Source organism: Lygodium microphyllum, chromosome 30, assembly GCF_053477565.2.
Source record: "Lygodium microphyllum isolate KBCC chromosome 30, Lygodium_microphyllum_v1.1.10, whole genome shotgun sequence".
NCBI classification, from domain to species: Eukaryota; Viridiplantae; Streptophyta; class Polypodiopsida; order Schizaeales; family Lygodiaceae; genus Lygodium; species Lygodium microphyllum.
This window is the reverse complement of record NC_141164.1, coordinates 59,814,102-59,839,315: the sequence shown is the minus strand read 5'-3', so window position 1 is coordinate 59,839,315 and position 25,214 is coordinate 59,814,102. Positions and strand designations below refer to the sequence as shown.

Genomic DNA, 25,214 nt, shown 5'->3' with positions numbered 1-25,214 from the left:
AGGAGTACATTTGAATATCTCATCGCGAAATTAACACCACAAATGCGATGCAAGAATACGAACTATAGAAGGGCAGTACCTGTGGAGAAGCAGGTATGTGTGGCTCTGCATCGCTTGGTGAGCGGCTCAAGTTTGGGACTAATAGCCGATTTGTACGGAGTCTCAACTTTGTTTACACAGCTGGCTGTTTTGGACTTTTGCGATGCACTGGGTGCTTTTGGATTGCATGGTATGTATGTAAAGTGACCAATGCCACAACAAATGCAAAAATATGCTGTGTATTTCAAGCCCTTCACGGCATACCGTATGTTATTGGTGTAGTAGATGGTAGTCATATACCCATCATTGCCCCAAGGGAGAACCACGAAGATTATTTTAATAGGAAGGGCTTTCACTCTATTATTCTACAAATAAGCGTGGCAGCCAATTGTGTTGTTTGGGACTATGACGTTGGTTGGGCAGGTTCTATGCACGATTGGAATGTTTTTCAATGTTCAAACTTAGGAAAACGATGCACAAACAAAGCTCTGGGACAATACTGTCTACTAGGCGATTGTGCTTATCCTGCACGCTTTTGGATGCTTCCTCATTTCAAGGGCAGTAAGGATGGGCTATCTTCGGAACGTTATTATTGGAATTACATACAATCAAGTACTCGTATACCAGTTGAAAGGGCATTTGGCATCCTTAAAGCGCGATTTCATATATTGTTAAAGAGATGTGACATGCTTTTATAAAATGTCCCAAAGATGGTGGCAACATGCATTGTTCTACATAATATATGCATTGTGCATGGATATGGTTTTAATGATGCATAGATACATGAAGCGACTGCAGAACTTGATAGAGAAAGTAGTGCGGCTCATCAAGACATGGACCAACAAAATAGTTTGAGGAATGGATTAGCAAAGGTTGCTATGCTAACTAACACAGGTACCACACAAGCAATACAAAGAGCTCAAGCAGCGGAGCCAATACAAGAGGCAATCCATCTTGGGGGGGGGGGGTATCTCGAAGAGACAACATTGCTCGAGCCATGTATCGAGAGAGGGAGAGCGCAAATGTGAGAACGATCTTTGGTGATTCTGACTCTGCGGAGGAGATGGATGACGAAGACAACGGTGAGTAAACACATTCTGACTCTGCCTATTGTTTAGCCCATACTGTTAAGCACAATCACATCCAAGTAAGTAATTTTCAGTCATCCTTGCATCTGCAGCGCAGGTGGAAAGGTGGAAAGAGAGGTGGTGTGCTAAAAAGAATTCCCTCTTTCCACCTTTCTGCAAAGAGCTCGGTAGAGCCATGCCTCAACAACATGGTGAAGGGGTTCAACTTCCCTGCTCTCTTGGAAGTGAACGAGCTTCTAAAAAGCAAAATTTGGTCAACAGCAATTAGAGGAGGTGGAGCTAGGTGTTTCCCCTTCTATGTAATTTTACATCCATTGCATTGGATGTTATTCGAAGGAGCACAAAGCTTTCATTATAATTTGAGAAGCAAAAGTAAAGCTCTCACCTCACTCTGATTCAAGATGTTATCTGAAGGAGCACAAAGCTACAATATGTCAAGGCACACAATTTTCTGGTTTATGGTTTGTAATTTGTGATATATCTGCTATAAGGACAGTTGATGCACATCTATTGTTGATAATCGCCCGGTAATGTAAATTTAATGTTGTGTTGTCCCCAACTAGTATGCTTGATTTCATTTTTCTGGTACTCAAAGATAAATGATTTATTGTGTTTTGGTATCTGTCAACTATTGTGGCCTCACATCTAGTGTGTGCCAGGAAATCACAGAAATTGCAGCAACAGCAACTCTCTTTGCAACAACAGCAACTTTGTTTGCAACAAAATACTCCATCACTGCTTCAACATTAAGCGCAATCACATCCAAGTAAGTAATTTTTAGTCATCATTGCATGATTTTTCTAAGTTTTCAGTCATCCTTGCATCTGCAGCGCAGGTGGAAAGGTGGAAAGAGGGGTGGCGTGCTAAATTTTTTTTCTCTCTTTCCACCTTTTCGCATAGAGCTCGGTAGAGCCATGCCTCAACAACATGGTGAAGGGGTTCAACTCCCCTGCTCTCTTGGAAGTGAATGAGCTTCCAAAAACATGCATAGTAGTCACCATAGAAACAAATATATTGGCACAAAAAGCAACGAGGCAATAAGGTCATATTCTTGGAGTTCTTTGGTAGGAAAAACTTTAGATTCATGCTTTTAGTTTTATTGGTGACTTTTTTTAAAGGTTTATTAGTTGATTTAAAGTGTTTAATCAAGTATTCTAAAAATAATTATTATGAGAATGGTGATCAACATCCGTAACGTCCCTTCATTTACATGCGATTTAGGAAGTATCCGATACGTAGATGGTCGTTGGTGTGTAAACGATTGTGGACGGAAGATAGACAGACATTTATTGATAATAAAAAGTGTTCACTGCCCAGTGTGTAAGCAGGTGGCGGACAAGTGACCACCCAAGTCAACTTTTTCTGTGCCCACAAACTGGGCACAGATTGGGCGAGCAATGGCGGTGCGTAACCACCCTAAGTTTTTGACATTGTGGCCCTTCTAACCTAGCAATGTCCATTATAATGCATCGATGAGCCTATGATTGCGAGGTGCAATGGCTAATCAAGCCCCCATTCAGAACCATTACCTCAGGAGACGAAAGGCTTCGTCTTCTTTGTCGTACTCCGCCAAGACAAACAAATCTACTGGTACTTCTCTTTCTCCATCGCCTTCGCTCTGAATCTTTTGAACGATCTCATTCGTTCCTGCACGCCTGGGCTTCATCCCCCGGGGCCTTTCCAGATCTCTACCTTCATTTTGCGATTCTTTCTTCTTTATCGTTGCCTCATCTTAATTGCATCTCCGTTTCTATCACTTCCTTCAGCTGTGTCTGTACAGCAGGCCCGCGCAAAGGTCTAATTAAGGTAGCTGTTCGTAAATGTCTATTTTCAGCAAAGCCAATCCCAAGCACCCCATGAGATTAGCTCCATTTTGCAGCTTGTGTAAGACACTTCAGTTCTTTGCTTACAGATTTGCATTTTCAGCATTTGGTTGGCACTGTGGCCTTCCTGTCTGTCCCCGCCCCAACATCAAGCGGACAAACGACAACTTGGAGATTTGAAAGGGATTCATCAAACTAGTCTTGATGGTTGATGATCAATGGCAAGATTCACGTCCCATGCAAAAAAATCTCGATAACTTGTGTACCACAACCTTGCGGTAAATCAAGCTGTCGGATGAACGTGCAGCAAGGAAGCAAAGAGATGAAACTGTTGTATTCATAGAGAACTGAACAGAAGCTGTTGGGTGACTGTAGCTTGGTGGCTGTAGTTAATGCAGCCGCATGCACAAAAAGTTGATCGCTAGTTCCTCCTAGTGTGGGCGTAGCTTGGGCATGATAAAAAGCTGAAATGCACTAAACTAGATAGCTGGCAGCTAGTGTGAAGACACACAAAAATTGACAATTGAAATGCAGACTAATGCAAGGGCTGGAAACAGTGAGAGCTCTACCACCTCTATCAAGCTCATAACCAAGAGACAATCAACATGAAGTAATATAGGCTAATATTTCCTCTCAAATCTTGGGGAGTGTTTAAAGGCCCAACAACCTCTCGTGATATAGCATAGTGTTGAGCTAAAAATGCATTAGCTTTACTTAAACAACCCTAAAATATTTTTAATTAAGTAAGAAACTTTGTTTATTTAAAAATAAACGTGTTCCTAGAGAGTGTTTGTATCCCATAAGCACAAACCTACTTGGGAGGGCCCAAACTTTCTACAAATAGAGATGCTGCCCTCCAGTCAACCTTAATCTCGTTTTCGCAGAGTTCAAGTATCTTAGCTTGCTGCCTACACCTTGGATACGGAGAACATTGTAGTTCAAGCTAGCCATTGCTGTCTACAATAGTTTGGTGCCTATTTTCAACCTACCATATACTGTTTGGAGCTGATTACAATATATTGATTGCTACTGCCGGTTTTTCTTGCGTTATCTTTCTCTCTCTTGCAGCTTGCATTTGCTGATTTCTCTCTCTTGCAGCCAACACTTTTGGTCTTTCTTTCTTCTCACTTGTATTTTTAATCACTCTTTTCACTTGCGTTTTTATTATTTCTCTCTCTTGCATTGTCGTCTGTATCAGATCCAGCTTTCCTTGGCTATGTTTATTGGAGTTCGACATTCGGAGGCTGCTTTGTTGCAATTCAGGATTTGTTCAAAGTACAATATACTCTCCAGCTCATTACCCTTGTCCTAATCCTTGAGATATAAGAGTTTGAGGTACAATATTCATTCACTGCATAGAGTATTTGTTGCATGAGCATTGCATATTTAATAATCATATTACTGCATTCATTCTCTATGTTCATTGTCTTTGAGTTGCTCTAATCCTAACTGTGCTTTTCTATCAGTCTATGCTTTGTCGTTTTGTATTATTTGTGTTTCTATGTTAGGATATGTTTTCACAATGTATCAAAGCAGAGATCTTTGAGAGAAACCTAGGCCTTGATTTGAAAGCTCTATACAAGAAGTAGGAACCATAGAAGGGTAGATGACTTCGAACACTACTTCTGTATCACTTCTCCATCTGAGCTAAATCCATTGAGGAATGAGTCGGAGTGGATCTCACAACTTGCTTCATAAGCTCCCGACATGGCTGAACAGACATTGGACTACCATGGAGTTCCACGACCTTACGAGATCACTACAGTGAAGTACAACTTTATTTTAATGTATAGAGCTTAGCAGCAGATAGAATGTAAGTTTGAATTTTACCCTTCAGATTTGGTGCACCGATTTACTGGCCATGTAAGAAGGGTGGAATCTCCACTTAGGACTGACCATCCGCAAGTGGAAACTAGCATAGAGTACACTCCATTGCCTTCATACTTATCCTCTCTGATGCCGAGTATGTCTACCATTTTAAATTCTGTTAATGATGATTTCCCTTCTCCTATTGATACAAATAGATTTCATGATGGACGTATCTTTGGTATATGAGTAATGAGAAAGACATATATTTTTTTATGAACTCAAGACTAGGTAAGCAGTTGTGAATACTCCTTTCCCTTAATTTCCCTCAAATAATTTTATTTTCAAATGTTAAAATGAAGTAGGTGCATCTTTATTACAATCATTTCAATTTAATGCATTTAATGGACAAAAGGAATCCACATTATTTTCCATATCTACACCTATCATAAATCCATTTAATCTCCCTCCCATCCCACTCTCTTATTCCGTTGCCACATTCTTTCAGCTTCCATTAAGTGCACCGCATGTTGCATCTTATGTAGGATCGCACGTGTTTTCATTCACCACACCGGGGGGTATTCAAACTTAGGCATAGTTGTTAGGACCTTATCTCTTCCTTAGTTGGATGATACGATACCTGTCTTGCTATAGACATCTTATGCATATTGCGTAGCATGTGTAAATTGGAGTGACAATAAATTAGTCGCTCCAATTGTCATGTGCTAAGCTTATTATGAATTTTGGTGTGCACGAGGGAATAGACAGACCAATTCCTCTCACATACATTCGACGAATAATTCTAAATTATGTGAAGAAAATGTAAGTTTAAACTTTAAACTTGTAAGTTGTAGGTTGTGACTAGAATTAAATGAAAAAAGAGGAGATTTTCAAACTTGTGTAAGAATACGTAAGGCCACTCTTTGGAGGCGGGACAATTGGTAGCGAAATGCTCCCACAAAAAAAAGGGCTTTACCAACGATTCTCACTTCCAACATATGGTAGTTGCGAAAGCGGTGCCTCTTTGATCGTTATAATTGATGAGTTCTTGGAGAAAGGCACCATGGTGCTTTTTTGCTAAAGCCTTTGGAAGAAATGCATCACCATTGGCAAGGACATTGGTATCCATGAAGAGAGAGTTTTTTGAAGGCGGAATGCAAGAGTGCCGCAAATCCATGTATAGGTCGATTCATCCACTCTCATATTTTCTTTGTTAAAAAGAAAATATCATCTCTTTTAGGGGTGGTATCCAAGATATCACTACAATAGGTGTAAGATGATGGAGATTTAGAGGTGAAATTTAAAAGGAAAGAGAGTGAGACAATATGAATTTTAGAGTTTAAAACTAAAAAGAAGCATGAATCATTAAAAAAAAAGAAATAAAAACAATACCATGAAGAAAAAGCCTTCCCATCCAAGATGGTCGATAATTGTATTTCCTCCATTGCATTCGCCATAAGATGATAGAGGAGGCCAATAGTAGCCATTTCCATGTCTATCATGTGAAAACACCTTGTAGATGGGAGTGACGGGACAATGACAATGTCTCTCACATCTATCCAAAATTCCTCCTTTAAGCAAAGCCTTTGAATGGCCTTTACTTTCACTTGGCTTGATGTGGATTCTCTTTCAAGCCACTCCTTAAACTCATCTGACACTATCGTTTTTTATAGCTTATTACGAATGTCATAGAGACACTCGAGGAGAAGCCACATGACCGCAAATCGAGTCTTTGAGGGCTTATTCAACTCGAAGTCCGAGTATGAGCGATAAATCGCAAGAAGTTAGACCTTGGAGTTGACAAAGCCAACGATTGTGCAACCATCATTAACAATTCTCACCACCAACTTCATCTTGTCTATATCTTCCATAAGAAGATCTAGATAATGTGTAGCGCATGGTGCTCATACTATGGATGGAAACTCGGTCTCAAGTTTTCGCCCCATAGATGCACAATTCGAGGTGTTGTCCATGACAACTTGCACCACATTTTGTGGCTCAACATACAAGATTATACGCGATGAAATTAAAATAAATTTAGGAGGTTAAAAGAAAAGAGAGATTACAAAATAATGGATTCAAAAGCATTACCTCAATGATGGCTTGTTGTATGTGTCGATACATGGACGAGCCTTTGGTTTTCCTTTTCCTTGTTCCTGCATCCACCGCTCGTAGGAAGTACGTGCCAAGTGGACAAGAGACGAGGATGTTGATGATCCCCTTTTTTTTGCGGTCACTCCATCCATTGGATAGGATAGACCATCCATACTTTGCCCAACTAGCATGCACAGGCTCAAGGGGCTTGTCAATCCTCTCTCTCTCATTGAGTTTCTTGGTACGCATGTCATTGTATGTGACACTGTACCATTCCTTGCATGGACCAATGGCGGCAATGGCTTTCACCATCTGGTTCCATCGATCCACTTTGAGAATATGGAAAGAGAGATTGCACTCAATTATGGTGTGAGCAATCTCTATTTCCGCTTGCCTTTGCCTCTTCTTGAGAAAGAAGAGAGGACCGGAAACTTGTCCCGTTGCTTGGGCAAGAGTGGCTTGTCTCTTGGGCATAGGTGCACTACTTGAATGTCTTTTTCTAGATGGGATAGAAGAGGCTCCTCCAACGGAGGAAATCGAGACAATTAGAGAGGGATGGTCTTCCGCATCCAAGACCTCGTGATCGGGAGAGATCACCTCCTCACTTACCCTTGAAAGGCCTTTGCGTTGCTTCAATGGCAAGTATTTCCGATGACGAGCTTCATAGACATCATTGGGAGTATTAGGGCATGGTGTGGCCTCCACTTCTAATTTGCAAAGGTGGATGAGAAGGTGAGTGACGGATGAGATTTGGAGCTTTGGGCAATACTTACATTGCTACTTGTAAGTGTTGGATTTCTCCTTTACTAGTTCGAAGTGGGCACAATGCAAGCGAAAGGCCTTATGGAGGGGGGGGTGCCATTGATGATGTATAGAGAGAGCCTAGAGGGTCATGGGTGGAGGGTGAGATGATTGGAGTGGAAAGGATAGAGAGCTTGAGGGAGTAGAGAGAGGCTAGAGCTTGATGGAGGAGGAGGTTGTAAGGGTTGAGAGGTTAAGGGAGGAGAGAGCTTGAGAGAGTAGGATGGATGGAGAGCTTGAAAGGAGTAGGAGGGGTGGAGAACTTGAAAGGATGAATGAGATGGTGAGGAGAGGGGAGATTTTTATAGAAAGGGAGAGTGCTTTGGGGTTTAGGGTTGTGGAGAGAGAGAGAGAGAGAGAGAGAGAGAGAGAGAGAGAGAGAGATTTTCAAATTCTGAAATTTGAATGGTGGCCCATCATCCATGGGAGAGGATGATTGCATTGTGCCATTGTGTGTATATGAGAGAGAGATGGATGAAATTTGAATCATGAGAGGGAGGGAAGGAGAGAGAGTTTTTAAATTTGTTAGTTTAAAACTTTAATATTTAATCTTTTCTCTTGAGTCTTTGTGTGAGAGAAAAAAAAGTGACCGTTTGTTGGCCGCAAGCGTACGGGTAACGGTCGACCGTCGAACAGGGTGCGGTCGGTCGACTCGTGTGGAGAACAGACCAGACGGGTCCATCGGACGGGACCGGACATGACAGATGAGGCTGGATGGTTCGGACGAGTTGACCCAACAGTCGAATGTGGACAACCTTGCCTATGGGGTTTTGTTGGCTGCAAGCGTACAGGTAATGGTCGATTGTTGAATAGGGTGCAGTCGGGCGACTCGGGTGGGGAAGAGACTAGATGGGTCCGGATGGGACCAGACATGACAGACGAGATTGGACGACTCGGATGAGTTGACCCATCAGTTGAACGTGGATAACCCTGCCTATGGGGTTTTGTGCAGGGGTTGGAACACCCAATCCTGTATTTGTTCCATACAAGGTCATCCACTCATGGAAGGCTAGGAATGCCTCTGCGATTGTTGAACTGATGTAGGGCTTATTGCCTGAGTTTCATTCTCAGCTTCAACATTTTGACTTAGTGTCAGAGTGATGGGCACACTTGACTAGCCGCTATATGGCTCGGGATAGGACCCGTCGAATAAGTCTTGATCATAAGCTTCAGAACTTCAAAAACTCTGGCCGAGATAACTTTAAAGTCAAGTTGGCTGAGTATCGGCATCTCCTTGCCGAATTATCCATTACAAGGACTCCTAAGTTCTCTGACAATTAGATCACATTGTTTGTTAACAAGCTGCCGTGTAAATACTTCAATTTTGTGGAGCAAGCGTTTTCTCTGTCCAATTTATCCACATTCTATGAATTTGAGTGTCAGCTATTGCATTATGCACCGTTGTTCGATTGGTTTCATATGAATAATTCCTCAAAGAGGGCTCTTGTTGCTCATTCTCAGAAGGAGCACCAAGGGAAGGGTAAATAAAATCAAACTTCAAATCAAAATCAAAATCAAAATAAAAAACAAAATCAAGCAAGGGAATCACAAGGAAACTCCTAGTCTCAACTTAAACCCAGGTGGTAGAATGTACCTACGAAGAATAGGTATTGTCAACATTGCAAAAGGTTGGCTATTTTAACGACGAGTATTGATCAATGGTATAAGACACATCACCAAAATCCAAGTTACAGACCCTTGCCTCTCAATCAGGCAACCCCCATCAGGGGAGGTAGGGTGATGGCAAGGGGCAGTGGAAAGGTCAAATACACAATGCCACCTCTCAGCTATCTTAGTCAACAATGTTCTTAACTTCAGAGGGCTTGCTTGACTGGTTTATAGAGGCCCACATCATCTTTGTAGAGACATCCGTTGCAAGTCTCATCCACATTTGTGAGTTGCCTCTCCCAACGTGGTTACTGCAGAGGCCTACTTGTCACAGCCGAGCACATTAGTACCTGTTTGGATTGTGGACAGTGGAGCTATATATCACACGACTTCTATAGAGGACATATTCCATACCTGAGCCCTTGCAGTAGGGCGGATCCGCATAGGAAACAACTCCTCGATTAAGATCTAGGCTCAAGGTTGCGTCAGTTTTGCCTTTAATAAGGGTCCGGATCTAGCTTCATTGGACAATGTATACTATGTTCCTGAGCTTGGGATGAACTTTTTATCTGTTCAGTAGCTTTGCTGGTTGGGGCGAGCAATTATTTTTACGGCCCTCACAATCGAGGTCCTTGACTCTCAGATTGGTTTAGTGATTGCTCACGGTGAGGCATAGCCTTATGGCCTATACCGCATGACTCATTTTCTTACCTAACTGATAGCCAACATAGCTTCTAGGCATTAGTCACATCTCGAGAGCCTATGAACAATGAGCGTCTTTGGCATTTTTGCCTAGGGTATTTTGGCTATGACTCTCTTTATTAGTTTTCTTGCTGCGAGATGGTTGAGGGCCTTCCTTGCTTGAAGCTAGCTCGAGATGTTTGTAAAGCATATCAGCTCGGGAAGCTGCACTGTACCTCGTTTCCTCAGCAATCTACACATAGAGATAAGGCACCTCTTAGATTGATTCACGTCGATCTTTGTGGGCCAACATCCATTGCTGCCTTGAACGGTGCGTTGTACTTACTTTTGATAGTGGATAATCATTCGAGATACATGTGGGTGTCATGAGGACGTGAAAATTTGATGCTTTGCTTATGTTTAATTGACATTTGATTAAAGGATTAATCAAATGTGCAATTAAAAGATGCACATGTGTTGCACATGTGAGGTGCAAGCTACTTTCTCACAGTTGAAGACCGAAGGACCATGTGAAAAAGATGGGTGTTAAAGGCAAAAGTTGTAACAAGTTACACTTGTTAGATTCTAGGTGAATTTTGGTGTCAGTTTGCTCCTAGGATCATTAATTGGCCATTAAGTGTCAGTGGTGACACTAGGGACTAGGCATTAATTAATGGATTAATGCTTGTCCAAGGGTCAATTAATGCATGGGATCACTTTGGGTTGCAAATGGCCTAGCCAATTAATTTTTGGATGGGCAAGGTCAATCTTCTAGGCATGGATTAAGGGCTGAATTAATTTTCAGAATTAATTAATTCTGAAAATTAATTAAATGGCTGGAAATTGCTGAAAATGGATTAAGAAAGCTGCCACTTAGCAAAACTTTTCCATGCAAGTGGGGGAAAGGCTAAATAGGGCTGAAGGGAGAGGGAAATCTCGTTTTTTCATTTTGGAGCTGTTGGAAAGAGGTGTTGGACTGTTGCTGCCAGCTTTTGGGGCCAATTCCCAGCCATTGGAGACCATTTTGGTGATGGAGATTGCATATTCTTGACCTTGGGAAGTTGACAATTGCTACTGATGCACTTTCTCCTGAAGATCACAGTCTCTGATGCTCCTATTGTTTCTCTCATCTCCTTCAACCTATGCTTAGCCATTCTCAGCAATTCTCAGCCATTCGGAGGAGATCTCAGCCATTTTTGGTGGGCTGATCTGTAATTTCTGCAGTAAACCCTAATTCACAGCAGAAATTAGGGTTTAGCAGCCACCTTGGGATCCGTGCCAGAGATTGAAGGCTCAAGGGATTGAAATTAGCAGTTGATAATTGAAGGTTATCAAGGGATTTCAAGAGCCAGCCCATTCCGAATTGATTTGGGGCAGCATTTGGCCAGCCAAGGGTCAAATTGGAGAAGAAGTCCTGGGTGAAACAAGGGGCAAATGACCTAAAAGGCTTGCTGAACATTTATGACAGCAAGAGCAATTGGTTAGCAGGAGGAGATTGAAGAATCTCAAGTTGTACTCCTTCCAATTGAATGAAAGCTAAAGAAATACCGCAAGGGACGCCAATTTTGGGGCCAACAGGGTGTCTACTGTCCAAGAATGTTATGGTAAAGTGTGTATTTCATTTTATGTGCATTTATTTATTGTTGTAATTAGCTCTTAAATCAGGTTATCACCACCCATTCCAAGAAGGAAGGCTGGTTTCATGGTTCCATTGCTGGGATACTTCAAATCTCTTGATTTGGTGGGCCCGAGGCACCTGATTGCAAGCCAAAGCTTTGTGCTAGTGCTAATTTTTGTGCTCAGCTGAGAAATTACAGCAACATGTCTTCATACAGTGAGATGGAATCAAGCAGAGTGATGATGCCTCTCAGTATAGACATTCTCATGGGAATGAAGAAAATGAAATGCCTAATCTTAGATAAGGCTCTCATGATGGACAACAAGTTGAAAATGTTGCTGTTGGGCAAGATACAGGGCCTTCAAGCCGTCATGAGGTAGATGACCAGCAAAGTGAAGAGGAATTTGATGACCAGTTCAAGAATTGGATGAGGACAGCAGCAAATCTCTTTGCTGAATTGGCAAAGGATTCTCAGTTCACCCGATTTTTGAATGCTTTGAAGAAGGATAGCAAGGGCAAGGAGATTCTCAGTTCACCTAATACTCTAAGATTCGAAAGGCAACCACTTTCTTGAAGGGGAATGCATTGCAGTGGTGATCCACGCTCTTGATGCAAGGTAGAGCACTGTCAACATGGGTACAATTCAAGCAAATGTTTGCATTGAATTGGTTGACTAGTACCCTTGAGGTGGATATCATGACAGCTTGGAACAAGCTTGATGCTATGGAATGCAAGAATTTAGAGCAATACAATAATAAGTTTTGGGATGCATTGCTGCTCATCACTTCTTATCGTGCCATACCCCTTCATGAGCAGGTGGAAAAATATGTATGTGGGTTGCCCAAAGGAATCAGGGATTTTAACATAAAATCCACCGTGTCTAGCATGTCTCAGCTCATAGAGACTGCTGCTACAGCCGATGCTTTGCTGCGTGGAAAGGATTCGGGCTTCCAAGAGAGCGGGGAGAAGTCGAATAAAAAGTTGTTTAAGGCTGAGAAAAGGGGCATATCTGAAAACCAGCTTGAAAAGAGGCCAAAACAGCAAAGAAAGGGCTCGAAAACATTGGCATAACGTAGGGAATTGATGGCTGCAAATAAATGCTTTGTTTGTGAACAAGAGGGTCATATTGCAAAGAACTGTCCCAATAGGCAGCAAGCTGTAAAATCAGAAATCAGGGAGATCCTAAGGGTAAAAGGCCCAAAACATCAGTGGGATTGGTGCCCGATGTTGTTAGTGATCAACCCAATGATGATGCTACTGAGTTGTGCAGAGCATGGGGCAAAATTAGGGATCAACATGCATTGATTTTCTTTGATAATGGTGCACGAGCCAACTTCATCTCTACTGACATGGCAGCCCGTCTAGGCATCAAAGTTGATGAGATGGGAGCCATGGGGGAAGTTGGAATGGTATGTAAGGGTCATACAGAACCTGTCATACCACTCATTGGAAAGCTTCGGTTGCACATACAGGGATATGTGGACAGTGAAGAGTTTTACATTGCTCCACTTGAGGGTTGTGATGTGTTGCTTGGTATGCCATGGTGCCACCGTATGCATGTAGTGATTGATTCATATGCAAAAGAGATCACTATTCAACACAAGGGAAAGACACTCACACTTGATGTAAAGTTGAAAGGGGAATCTGTCCCTGTTGTATCTGCAGCTGCTATTTCTAAGGTAATGAAAAATCATCTTTCAGCGTATTTAGTTTTTGCTAAGGATAAGGATGATAGTGAGAATGTTGGGAATATGTCTAAATTAGAGAATGATCGCATGTCATTTCTGAAAATGTATGCTGATTGCTTCCCTCAGTCACTTCCAGGGCAGCTACCACCTGAAAAGCCCGAAGATCATGGCATAGACCTTATCCCTGGAAGTAGCCCTCCTAATAAGCCACCCTATAGAGTCAGTGCAGCCCAATAGGAGGAGATTATGAGTCAGGTAAATGAGCTGTTAGAAAAAGGGCTGATTCAGCCCAGCTCATCTTCTTTTTGTTCTCTAGTGCCTTTGGTGTAGAAAAAGGATGGTTCATGGCGTATGTGCATTGACTATCGTGCTTTGAACAAGATCACGATAAAGAACCGCTTTCCGATCCCTTGGATCGATGATGTTATGGATAGATTGCAAGGAGTAGCAATATTCAGCCGTATAGATTTGAAAAGTGGGTATCATCAGATACGCATTAGATCGGAGGATGTGCCTAAGACAGCTTTTAGGACATCTTTTGGGTTATATGAATTTCTTGTCATGCCTTTTGGACTTACGAATGCTCTTGCCACTTTTAATCGGATGATGGATCGCATCTTTTGGCCACATAGAGCATTTGTGGGTACTTTCTTTGATGACATGATTGTCTATTCAAAGAATGAGACGGAGCATAGAAAGCACTTGGACATTGTTTTCAATGAGCTACGAAAGCATGGATTGGTTATCAATGACAAGAAGAGTGAATTCTTTTTGCATGAAATCCACTTCTTAGGAAAGTTTTGCCACCTCAGAGTGGATTAAGAATGGCTGAGATCTCAAAATTTTCTCTCTCTACAGCATTCTCTCATCTCCTTCCACCTATGCTCAGCCATTCTCAGCAATTCTCAACCATTCGGAGGAGATCTCAGCCATTTTTGGTGGGCTGATCTGTAATTTCTGTAGTAAACTCTAATTCACAGCAAAAATTAGGGTTTAGCAGCCACCTTGGGATCTGTGCCAGAGATTGAAGGCTCAAGGGATTGAAATCAGCAGCTGATAATTGAACTCTACAGCATTCTCTCATCTCCTTCAGCCTATGCTGAGCCATTCTCAGCAATTCTCAACCATTCAGAGGAGATCTCAGCCATTTTTGGTGGGCTGATCTGTAATTTCTGCAGTAAATCCTAATTCACAGCAAAAATTAGGGTTTAGCAAGCCACCTTGGGATCTGTGCCAGAGATTGAAGGCTCAAGGGACTGAAATCAGCAGCTGATAATTGAAGGTTATCAAGGGATTTTAGGAGCCAGCCCATCCCGAATCGATTTGGGGCAGCATTTGGCCAGCCAAGGGTCAAATTGGAGAAGAAGTCCTGGGTGAAACAAGGGGCAAATGACCTAAAAGGCTTGCTGGACATTTATGACAGCAAGAGCAATTGGTTAGCAGGAGGAGATTAAAGAATCTCAAGTTGTACTCTTCCAATTGAATGAAAGCTAAAGAAATACTGCAAGGGGTGCCAATTTTGGGGCCAACAGGGTGTCTACTGTCCAAGAATGTTATGGTAAAGTGCGTATTTCATTTTATGTGCATTTATTTATTGTTGTAATTAACTCTTAAATCAGGTTATCACCACCCATTTCAAGAAGGAAGGCTGGTTTCAGTGGGTGTACTTCCTCAAGCATAAGTCGGATGCTTTCACATATTTCTTTTCTTGGGTGTTTTTGGTTCATGACCAGACAAGTCGTCGTGTTGGTTGCATGAGGAGTGATAGCGGTGGTGAATTCATCTCTTACGAGTTTTCTGAGTTTTTACAGCAATATGGCATCTCTCGCCAGCTCATCTCTATCAACTCTCCCTCTCCGAATGGAGTCGTAGAGTGTAGAAACCGGACAATCATTAGAATGGCATGCTCTATATTGTTCACAATAGAGCTCCCTCAACGCCTTTGGGTTAAGATTGTTAATACTGCGGTGTATATTCTCAACTAGTGCTCGATTGTGGCTCTTCCTCTTTAAAAGACCTCATATGAGGCATTCTTTGGCTCTAGGCCTGTCATATCCCACCTCAGAGTCTATGAGTGTCATGCATATAGACACACTTGATGATAAAATAGGGAAACTTCTTTGGTTAATTCATACTAGGCCTAACTTAGCTTATTCAGTTAGCATTGTTAGTCAGTATTTCACAGTACCTAGGATGTCACATTGGATTGCCTGTCTTCGTGTGTTGCGGTATGTACGGTGTACTTATTCTTATAGCCTCACTTACGGTTTTGGTTTATGTTTATAGGGATACACTGATTTTGATTGGGTAGGAGATTCTGACACTCGGCGTTTTCATAGCGGCTATCTCTTCACCTTGGGCATGGCTCTCATTTCTTGGTCTAGCCATAAGCAAGAGATAGTGGCGGCTTCTACGACCAAGACTGAGTATAGGGCTCTCTTCGATGGCACCATTGAGACCATCTACCTGAGAAGCTTACCGAGAGCGCTTCACTTCCCTTGTGACTCTCCCACCGTTGTCTACTGCGACAACTAGAGTGCCATTGTTCTTGCAAACAATCTGATCATCACACCACGGACATGGCATGTGGGAGTCCACTTCCAGTTTTTCAGAGAGTAGGTTAAGCTAGACACTATTTACGTAGCGTTCGTGCCTTCATTAGACAAATTTGCGTACATTTTGACCAAAGCGATTAATCAGATGGTTCTTCAGTACCTTCTACCTAGGATTAGCTTGGATACACTCTTCCCTACTTTTTTAGATTGACGGGGAGATGGTGCTTCCCTCTTGCTTTTCCTTCCGGTTTGAGAGGGGGCGGCTACTTCTCTTGATAGTGACAATAATGATGCTTATATTTTTTAGACATTCATTCATTCATTTATTTTTTTGTATTGTACTTATAGACATTTGTAACTTCATCTGCACTGCTAGGATGACATGATTGTAAAAAGACACTTGGATAAGTGAACAATTTCCTTGCAAGGACACTATCCAAGTGCCATCGTTACATTTCATTTTGCGTAAGCATGACATCTTGCATCTCCCTTTGCATTATCCCATGTATTGGCATTCTGTTCATGTAAACATACATCTGCGCGTATTTATCCATTTTCAGTCTTTTGGAGTGGTCGACTCTGGATCCACCATATTCGTGGCATTGCACATGGCAGTCTTCGAGGCAGTTTTCGCTAGCTTGCTTGCTTGCTTTGCTTTGCTTGCTTTACATATTTGCTATATTTGTGTCACCCATACCTCAGTTATTTTTCTTCTTCACCAACACCTAGTAATGGTAGGGATAGTATGCTTGTTTTGTGAAGGTCTTGGGTTTGACCATCCCTTGTCACTCTTCCATTTGGGGCATGATACTAATAGGACGAACCCTGATTTGAAATCCTCAATGTTAAATCTATCAAAATTACAAAGCCCTAAAAAAGAAAAGTCCATAGTTGATTCCATCTGTCTTTGTAGGACTTGGTAGGCCACTGGGCAGCCGACATGCATCCTTTGACTGATGCCCTGGCCTCTCTAGGGTGATTAATTGGGCTCCCTTGGTAAGATTACCATCGCCTTTGTAGTCTTAGTAGGCCATTGGGCAGCTGATGTGCTCTCTTTGTTCAATGCTCTAGCTACTTTGGGGTGAGATGCCTTGGGATAAAAGATAAAGAAAAAAACGCTTGGTTGGCCTACTTCTCATGGCACCGTTGTTGTGCTTGAGAGGGGGTGTTGAGTTAAAAATGCATTAGCTTCACTTACATAGTCTCAAATTATGCTTAATTAAGGAATAAACCTATTTATTTAAAAAGGAATACTTTCCTAGAGAGTGTATATATCCTAAGAGTATAAATTCACTTGGGAGGGCCTAGACTTTCTATAAATAGGTATGTTGCCCTCCATTCAGCCTGAATCTAGTTTTTGCAAATTTTAGGTATTTCAGCTTGCTGCTCACACCCTGAACATGGAGAATATTGCGGTCCAAGCTGGCCATTGCTGTCTATAACAATCTAGGGCCTGTTTCTAGCCTACCACACACTGTTCGGAGCTGATTTTAGCATGCTGACTGCTGTTGCTCGTTTTTCTGCGTTTTTAGTCTTTCTCTATCCTGCAGCAGCCAATGTTTTTAGTATTTTTCTCTCCTTGCGTTTTTGGTCTTTCTCTCTCATACAGTGTCGTTTGCATCAGATCTAGCCTTCCTTGACTGCGTTTGTTGGTGTTCGACATTTGGAGGCTGTCTTGCTGTGATTTGGGATCCGTTCGGAGTACGACACACTCTCCAACTCATTGCCCTTGCCCTAATCCTAGAGATACAGGGGTTCGAGGTACAATATTCATTCATTGCATAGTGTGTTTGCTGCATGAACATTGTATATTCAATAATCATATCACTTCATTCATTGTCTATGAGTTATCCTAACCCTAACTGTGTTTTTTTATTAGTCTATGCTTTGTCGTACAGTGTTATTTGTGTTTGTGTGTTAGGGTATTTCTTCACACATAGATGCTTGAGACAAAGGCTTGGTAAAGAGATTTGTTGCATTATTGTCCGCAAAATAGTAGACCATTGCGAACTCGAAATCCACAATCTACTATTGAACATAATGGTGCTAGACCTCTATGTATTTTGTACAAGAATGAAACACTGGGTTCTTCACCAAAGCTAGGGCACTCTTATTATCCAGTATGCTCTATGGATCTTGCTTGGGGAAAGCCAATCTGCACCAACCTTTGGTGGAGCTAACTTGTCTCTAGAGCAGGAGAGCAAAGGGCACAATACTTAAGCCTTTGTAGAAGATAGAAGATCTTTCCAAGGTACATTGCTTCTTGTTGCCGCATAAGATAGCTTTTAATCCAATGGAGAAAGCAAAGTGTATAGTGGAGCATTGAGTGCCAATATCTCTAGTCCAATTTGAGTCACTCCAACGTGCTAGAGTGGCTTCCTTTGTGTATATGATGCTATAGGATCTCGTCCCTTGTAAATAGTGCAAGATGTGCAAAGAGGCCCTCTAGTGAGCCTACAAAGAGGGCGTCATGTAAGAAGACCAAAGTGCCATCATAGAGAAGATATTCGACCTTGTGTAAATGAGCCAAATCAATAAGCCAACAAGGTGTGTGTAATGAGTGGTATCTGAAAGGGGACCACTTGCAATAGATGACTTGGAATCTTGGTCCATGGAGCATGAAATGGGCTTACATTGATCCATATCAAATTCCAAGAGAATCTTGGAGATGTACTTGTCCTAAGATATGAAAGTGTAGAAGATTGTTGTAATAGATTTCACAACACAAGAGAAAAGAGGAAATAGAAGAAAACAAAAGAAGACTAGAAGGGGAGAATGGAGAGATGTACTCATGAAATGGAAACCATATGCCAAACATGAGACGGTCGCATACAATAGTGAGATATTGGTTGCGTAGGCATTGCCGTTGGCTCCCTCTCTCCAATAAGACCTGCATTGGGAATTTGCAAGTGATGAATGACTTGAGGAGGGAGCTCCAAATAAAAATGCTTAAAATAATGTTATAAAATGATTAGGTCCAAACTAGCATCATGCATAACTCGGCCAACAAAATAAATGGCCAAAACCATTATAAAAATGACAATAAAAAATACCTAAATGATCTACATTGCCAAGCCCACTAAACCACATCCATAGACTCACTCATGAGTTGATTAATCGGCTAACACCCTCTCTTAGATCATGGGCGATCTGATATGATACAATGATACAATGATAATGAGTCATCATAGTCCACACAACAAAGACCACTAAAATGAACCATGGATACCTAAGCAATGGTTGATCAAGCCACCATTGAGGTGCCTCGGAGAGAACCCTAATGTCAATGTCTATTGTACTAGGCCTTTAAAATAGAGAAGAATCATAACAGCTCTTTATGTTTGTCAAACAATGACTCATAGTAGCATGTGTGATCATCCTGTCAAAAATGCCTATGCGCATACGCGACCATGAATTCCCCACCTTTGGCCAGATTGCCAAAGTATCCCCTCATGTGAGCTCGGATGAGGAGCTAATTCCATTCTATGTTAAGTAACAACCCATTATGAATCTTGAAGTTAATCCCAACTCCAAGATTTCAAAACTTGCAAGACTATAGTCAACGAGGAAGGAAAGCCCTCTCTGGATCCTTTGCACCTCTATACTTGTTTTGATGAGGCTCTCGTGCCCCACCTCACCACCTTCTCACACTCCCTCTCTGGCACTAGAGGCGTGAGGGATGTTAGCTTCATTTGTACTGGAATGCAATAGAAGAAGAGGCGGTCAAGCCCTTTCCCCCCATATGAAGAAGAGGATCCCTTCCGCGCCTTAGCCTTCGTCTTGGCTCGGAGGATCTGAGTCAAAGTTGGAGTTGGAGGATGACTCGACAAAGGAGTCCATATCTTGCTTCTTCTTCTTCTTCTTCTTCCTCAGACCTGATAACTCCTTACAATCCTTGTGCAAATGTCACTTTTGACCATAGTGATAGCACTAGGCCTTTGACTTCGTCTTGTGACCCCTCTCAAAAGTTGCAAATGTCTCATTAGAGCCATCATATTGAGATGGAGGCCTCCCTTGTAACCTCAATGATGCCTTGTTCTCAAGTAGCATTGAGGACATATGGGTAAAGCTCATTGGCATCGATGATCTCTGGGCTTGGAAAGCATTGGCCACTCCATCAGAGCCTTTGGAAGTGCAGACTGCAGATACTGAAGCTGATCCTATACTTGTGTAACACGAAGTAAGAAAACTAAATAGCATCCTTCAGCTCGAATTTCATCTGCTAGAGCTGCCCATAGAGGGTAATTGTATGCATGGTTGAGCGAGCTTCATACGACATCTGAAGCTTCTCCCATATCACTAAAACTGTCCTCCAAGGGGTGACTATTGGTAGAACCTCTTTAGAGATATGTTGGAGAAGAGCAAAATACGCATAGGCATCATCAGAATCCCATGTAAGCATAGCTTCCTCATGGTTGATAAGGTCCCAATCATCTGGAAGAGGAATGGGACGTTGAGGTCACTCAATAGCTCTAGAAACTATGTACCATAATGGCTTCTGCACAAACCATGCTTTCATAACAGCATTCCATGTAAGACAGTCAAGTCCATGAAGTTTATCATTTGTAGAAAAGCAGGGAGGTGCCATTTGGAGAGGATTGGAAGAGAATATAAAGAATAGAGAGGGAGACTACAACCAAACACAACACGAACTGCATAGATGTTGAGTTTACACAAGTGTTAATAGAAGCTGATCATTAAATGACTGCAAAATCTGAGATAATTAGGGTGAAAACAGTCAAAAAGCACTGTCAGAAGGCTGAAATCATTGTTGCCCAGCCTGCACAAGCATTAATTTCACAAAACACAGCAGCTGTAGACCAAATCTAGACAGACACAGCATTAAATGCAGTCATCAGCATTAAGTTAATGCAAAAAAAAAACATAGGCAGCTGTAATAAAATGTAGGCATCAAGGGCTGTAAATCAGGCTGATTTGCAGCAGCGACAGGTTGTCTGGGCTGCAGCAGGCAGTAGGAGCTGATCAGTTGCAAAACAGTGTGAGGGCATGTGATCATGGATTCCATGCCTTCGGTCAGACTACTGAAGTGTCCCCTCACGTGAACTTAGACTAGGAGCCAAGCTTGCTCTATATCAAACAGCCCATCATGAACTTGGATATCAATCCCAACTCTAGGATTTTCAAAACATGTTAGGCTTCAATACATGTGAAAAGCCACACTCTTCATCCAGTGCACCTGCATATCAATGAGACTAAGATACCCCATCACCACCACCCTTATGCTCTCTCTCTTTGGCACTAGAGAGTTGTGAGGGATGAAAGGATTACTAGGGCTAGAAGGTGGAAGAGGAGGCCTTTATAGCGTTTCTCTTCATTGCAGAAGAGGAGCCCTTCATAGCTTGGCTTGTGCCTTGGCCGACGGGTCAAAGTCGGAATATGAATTTGGAGATTATGATGACTCGTCAAAAGACTCCTTAACCTTCTTCTTCTTCTTCTCCCGCTCCTTTGGTAGTGCTGCTAGTTCCTTGTGATCCTTTCAGAGATGGTTTCTTGCCACAATGATAATATTTTGCCTTTGTCTTCTTTTGCTTGTCACATCTCTTTGAGAGTGTGCAAAGGAAGAAGAACATGAACACAAAGAGAGAAGGGAAGAGAAAGATAGTGAAAGAAGAAAATGAAATTGATAAATCTGAACTGAACTTGAAAAGAAAGTTGAATACAATGTGGGTTGATGAGTGCACAGAGAGAGAAGGGAAGAGAAAGACAACGAAAGAAGAAAATGAAAATGATAAATCTGAACTGAACTCGAAAAGAAAGTTGAATACAATGTCAGTTGATGAGTGCATGCACGCAGCCCAAAGCATTAGTGAGGGCACTGGATTAGATGGCAGCATCGAAAGATGGAGGATAGTCTTGAATGTTGGAGTGTGATATAAACTTGAAAAGTTGAATGTTGGCCAACCAGTGGGAGATGGCTATACATAGCCATAGCTTGCCAAAACTAGTTGGCTGCTGATTAGGCATGAACATAGCCATAACTTGCCAAAACTAGTTGGCTGCTGATTAGGCATGCCAAAAACTTGGCTAATCTACCATAAAATAATGAAATAATGCAATTGCCATCACAGAATGCTGGTTGCCTAAAAAAATAAGGTGTGGATGCACCCTCTAGCCATGGAAAAGGAAATGCAAGGCTGGAAATAAACCTCAGACATGTTGGAAATGGAGAGAGAGAGAGAGAGAGAGAGAGAGAGAGAGAGAGAGAGAGAGAGAGAGAGAAAAGAAAAGAAAAGAAAAGAAAGAAAGAAAGAAAGAAATATTAACGTCTACATAAGGCCAATGTGCCCTATGAGACAAAATCCAGAGTACATCCATGTCTAATGTCATCTCATCAGTTAGGTAAAGATAACATTACAAATAAGTGGGTGGCCTATGGAACAATACTGAAAATAACTATACGATGGGACTATACTAGGGTTGAACCATGTGTAGTGTTGTTCCATCGATAGAAAAGAAAAGGAAAGGAAAGGAGAACGAGATCTGATAGAACCATGTACAAAAGTGTGGTGGAGACTATGGTTGTAGCTGATCTCAAGATCTGCACATGATCTTAGCTATAATGCGGTCCCTAGCTGCTGCTTCACTGATATGCTTGGTGGTGAGTCTTCGGTGTGTCGTGATAATTGCTCTAATCCGATTGTGGTGTGGCCTCCTCGGACTTGGTCCTGGTAGATGGGGTCGTTGTGCTCGACGAAGGGAAATGGCTCTATCCAATGTGACTCCAGGGTGTGGCCTGTAAGGTGTCTCGCGGGGTGGCTCTGTCTCTACTAGGCTGGTAGTGTCAGTAGGGTCGGCTCTGTAGAAGAAGTCTATCATTGCTCTTTGTGTGTGTCCCTCTGGGACTTGGGTGAGCTGGCCTCCTGTCTTGTAGTAGTGTAGTTTAGCGGCTCTCGAGTTCGAGGAGAAAAAGACCTAGGCATCTCTGGTCCTTGTACTCCATGATGGGACGAAGGGGTCTAAATCCATCATGAAAGAGGTAGTGGTACCGTCCTCGTATGTCATTTGCCCATTTGCTTGTCTCCATTTGAAGCCTATGTGAGGAGGTGACTATGCTAGGTTATTTGTCCATTTGCTTGTCTCCATTTGAAGCCTATGTGAGGAGGTGTGAATCTGTCCGATAGCAACCCGTACGCTATGGGAGAGATGGGTGTCCATATATGCTGGCCGAATAGTGAAAACGTGATCAGAGAGACACAATAAATGACTCCTGTAGAACTCCATCCTCGATCCTAGAGAGAGTGGTGGATGGATCCATATCCTTGCAATCTCAATTCTCAAGATATTAGCTCTGATCACTTGGTTCAACTCTGATCGACTGAGAGAAAGTGTAGGGCAGTCAAGGCTATAATCCAAAGGTGGAAGATGGCGGTCAATATCCAAACCATATAGGCTCATCCAAATAGCCATATGTGAAAACCAACAGTTCTTCTCGCCTCCTTTTGCTAGTTGTCTAGACGAGGTTAGTGCTAATCTAGAGTATCTATAGCGTGGAAGTTTCCATAGTTTGTGTCAAAAGGTCACTGCCCTGAAGAGTGCATTCGTAACTATAGGTGTTGCCCCTAGCTCTGCTCTGACAATGGGATGTGGGGTGAAGGGCTTACTCCTAATCATGTGTGCTATCATCATGATCAATGGCCTTTCCATACTATCCCAACCATCATAATAATCCCTCTCCACTTCAATCTGATTAGTGAGTGGGTTAAGACGCTTGTGGTACAAGCTTCAACCCCATACCTCTGCTCCATATAGTAATGTAGGTGTGACTAGGGTGTCAAACAACCAGAGAGAGAGAGAGAGAGAGAGAGAGAGAGAGAGAGAGAGAGAGAGAGAGTCCCCGTGCTTGGAATGAGAAGATTGACTCCTTTCTCTAGGAGCAATTGGGGTATTGGTGTTCCACAATTGACCCCCAGCTTTATGTTTATGCCTCAGGTGGAGGTCGTGTGTTGTTTGTCCTTTATGTGGACGACTTGATTGTGATAGGTGGCCATACTTAGATGGTTGAGCAGATGAAGGCAGCACTTCATGAGAAGTTTAAGATGACGGATATGGGACTTCTTCACTTCTTTCTAGGTTATGAGATCTATCAGACTCCGAGGGGGATCTTTATTTCCCAGCAGTGGTATGTACAGGAGCTCTTGACTCCGTGTGAGATGGAGGGATACAAGTCTCTTATGACTCCTATGGACCCAAATTGGAAGGCTACGGCTCATTCCGGTTCTCATTTGGCGGATGCTATCCGTTATAAGACATTGGTTGGCTCCTTGATCTGGCTTCTTGATACTCGTGTTGACCTATGCTATGCTGAAGGTGTGCTGGACGGGTTCATGAGTGAATCCAAGATGGTGCAGTGGCAGGTTGCTCAGAGGACTTTGCTGTTCCTACGGGGGACTTTTGATATTGGGATCTATTATCTAGTTGGTACAGGTGCTATAGACTTGGTCCTTATTGGATGGAGTGATTCAGATTGGATTGGCGATGTGGATCATTGGAGGTCCACGACAGGTTATTGCTTTACCTTGGGTGATGGTGCTATTTCATGGAGCAGCAAGAAGCAACCCACGGTTGCCCTATCTTTGATTGAGGTGGAGTATCGGGATGTGTCTTCTACTACATGTGAGATAGTGTGCTTCTTTGTAGGCTCTTGGAGGAGCCTAGCTGTCCATAGAGAGGTTCTACTGTTCTACAGTGCGACAATGAGAGTTGCATTGCCTTGGCTAGGAATCTTGTGTTTCATGCTCAGATAAAGCATATTGAGATTTAGTACAATTTCATTCTGGAGAAGATTCTAGATGAGACTGTTTCCGTGGTCTATTGCAAGACAGAGGACAATCTTGTAGACTTGTTTACCAAGGTGCTTCCTTAGGCTTTACTTTGATAGCACTCTAGATCCCTTAGCCTTCTACCGTGTCCAGGATCTGAGAGGGGGTATTAGAGCTGGACATTCCTCGGGGCCCGGACAAGTAGTAAGCACAACAGGTATCCCGGGCAGCGATTGGTTCAGGAGTGCCATGTGGCAGTTGCCACGTGTCAGGCAGATTGCAGATTGCAGATTGCAGGTTGGACAGCTGGTCGGCCAGTTTGCTAACTAGTCGGCTGTAGCCGACCTACTATTTCTGGGTCTTTTTGGCTGGCCTGTTTATTGGCCTCGGTTTTTGCAATCTTCTTCAGTTGTGCTCCTAGTTTTCAGGCGGGAGATTGTGGAGACTGCCGTTGGGGCTGATGGAGATTGAGATCTTCGAGGTGGAGACATACGCATACATTCTTTCTACACCCATGTATATTTCTGCATCCCTATACAACATTCTTCACTGCCTATTTTTTGTGTTTCACTCTCTTTCTCTCTCTCTCTTCTCTCTCTGTTCACTCTTTGTCTTGATCATTTGCTTCCGCAT

General features: G+C 42.5%; 1 protein-coding gene and 1 pseudogene across 2 annotated transcripts in view; both read left to right on the top strand.

The window, feature by feature from the left end:
• The first annotated feature begins 2,559 nt into the window (after positions 1-2,559).
• The window catches only part of CPI1 (cyclopropyl isomerase), a 159,953-nt gene continuing 137,298 nt past the window's right edge, over positions 2,560-25,214 (top strand). For both annotated transcript variants that reach the window (XM_087672767.1, XM_087672765.1), the window contains exon 1: positions 2,560-2,717. In XM_087672767.1, the coding sequence (XP_087528893.1) occupies positions 2,624-2,717 (94 nt within the window). In that variant the 5' untranslated portion in view covers positions 2,560-2,623. The remainder of the gene's footprint in view (positions 2,718-25,214) is intronic.
• Positions 8,349-25,052, top strand: LOC148009897 (uncharacterized; annotated as a pseudogene).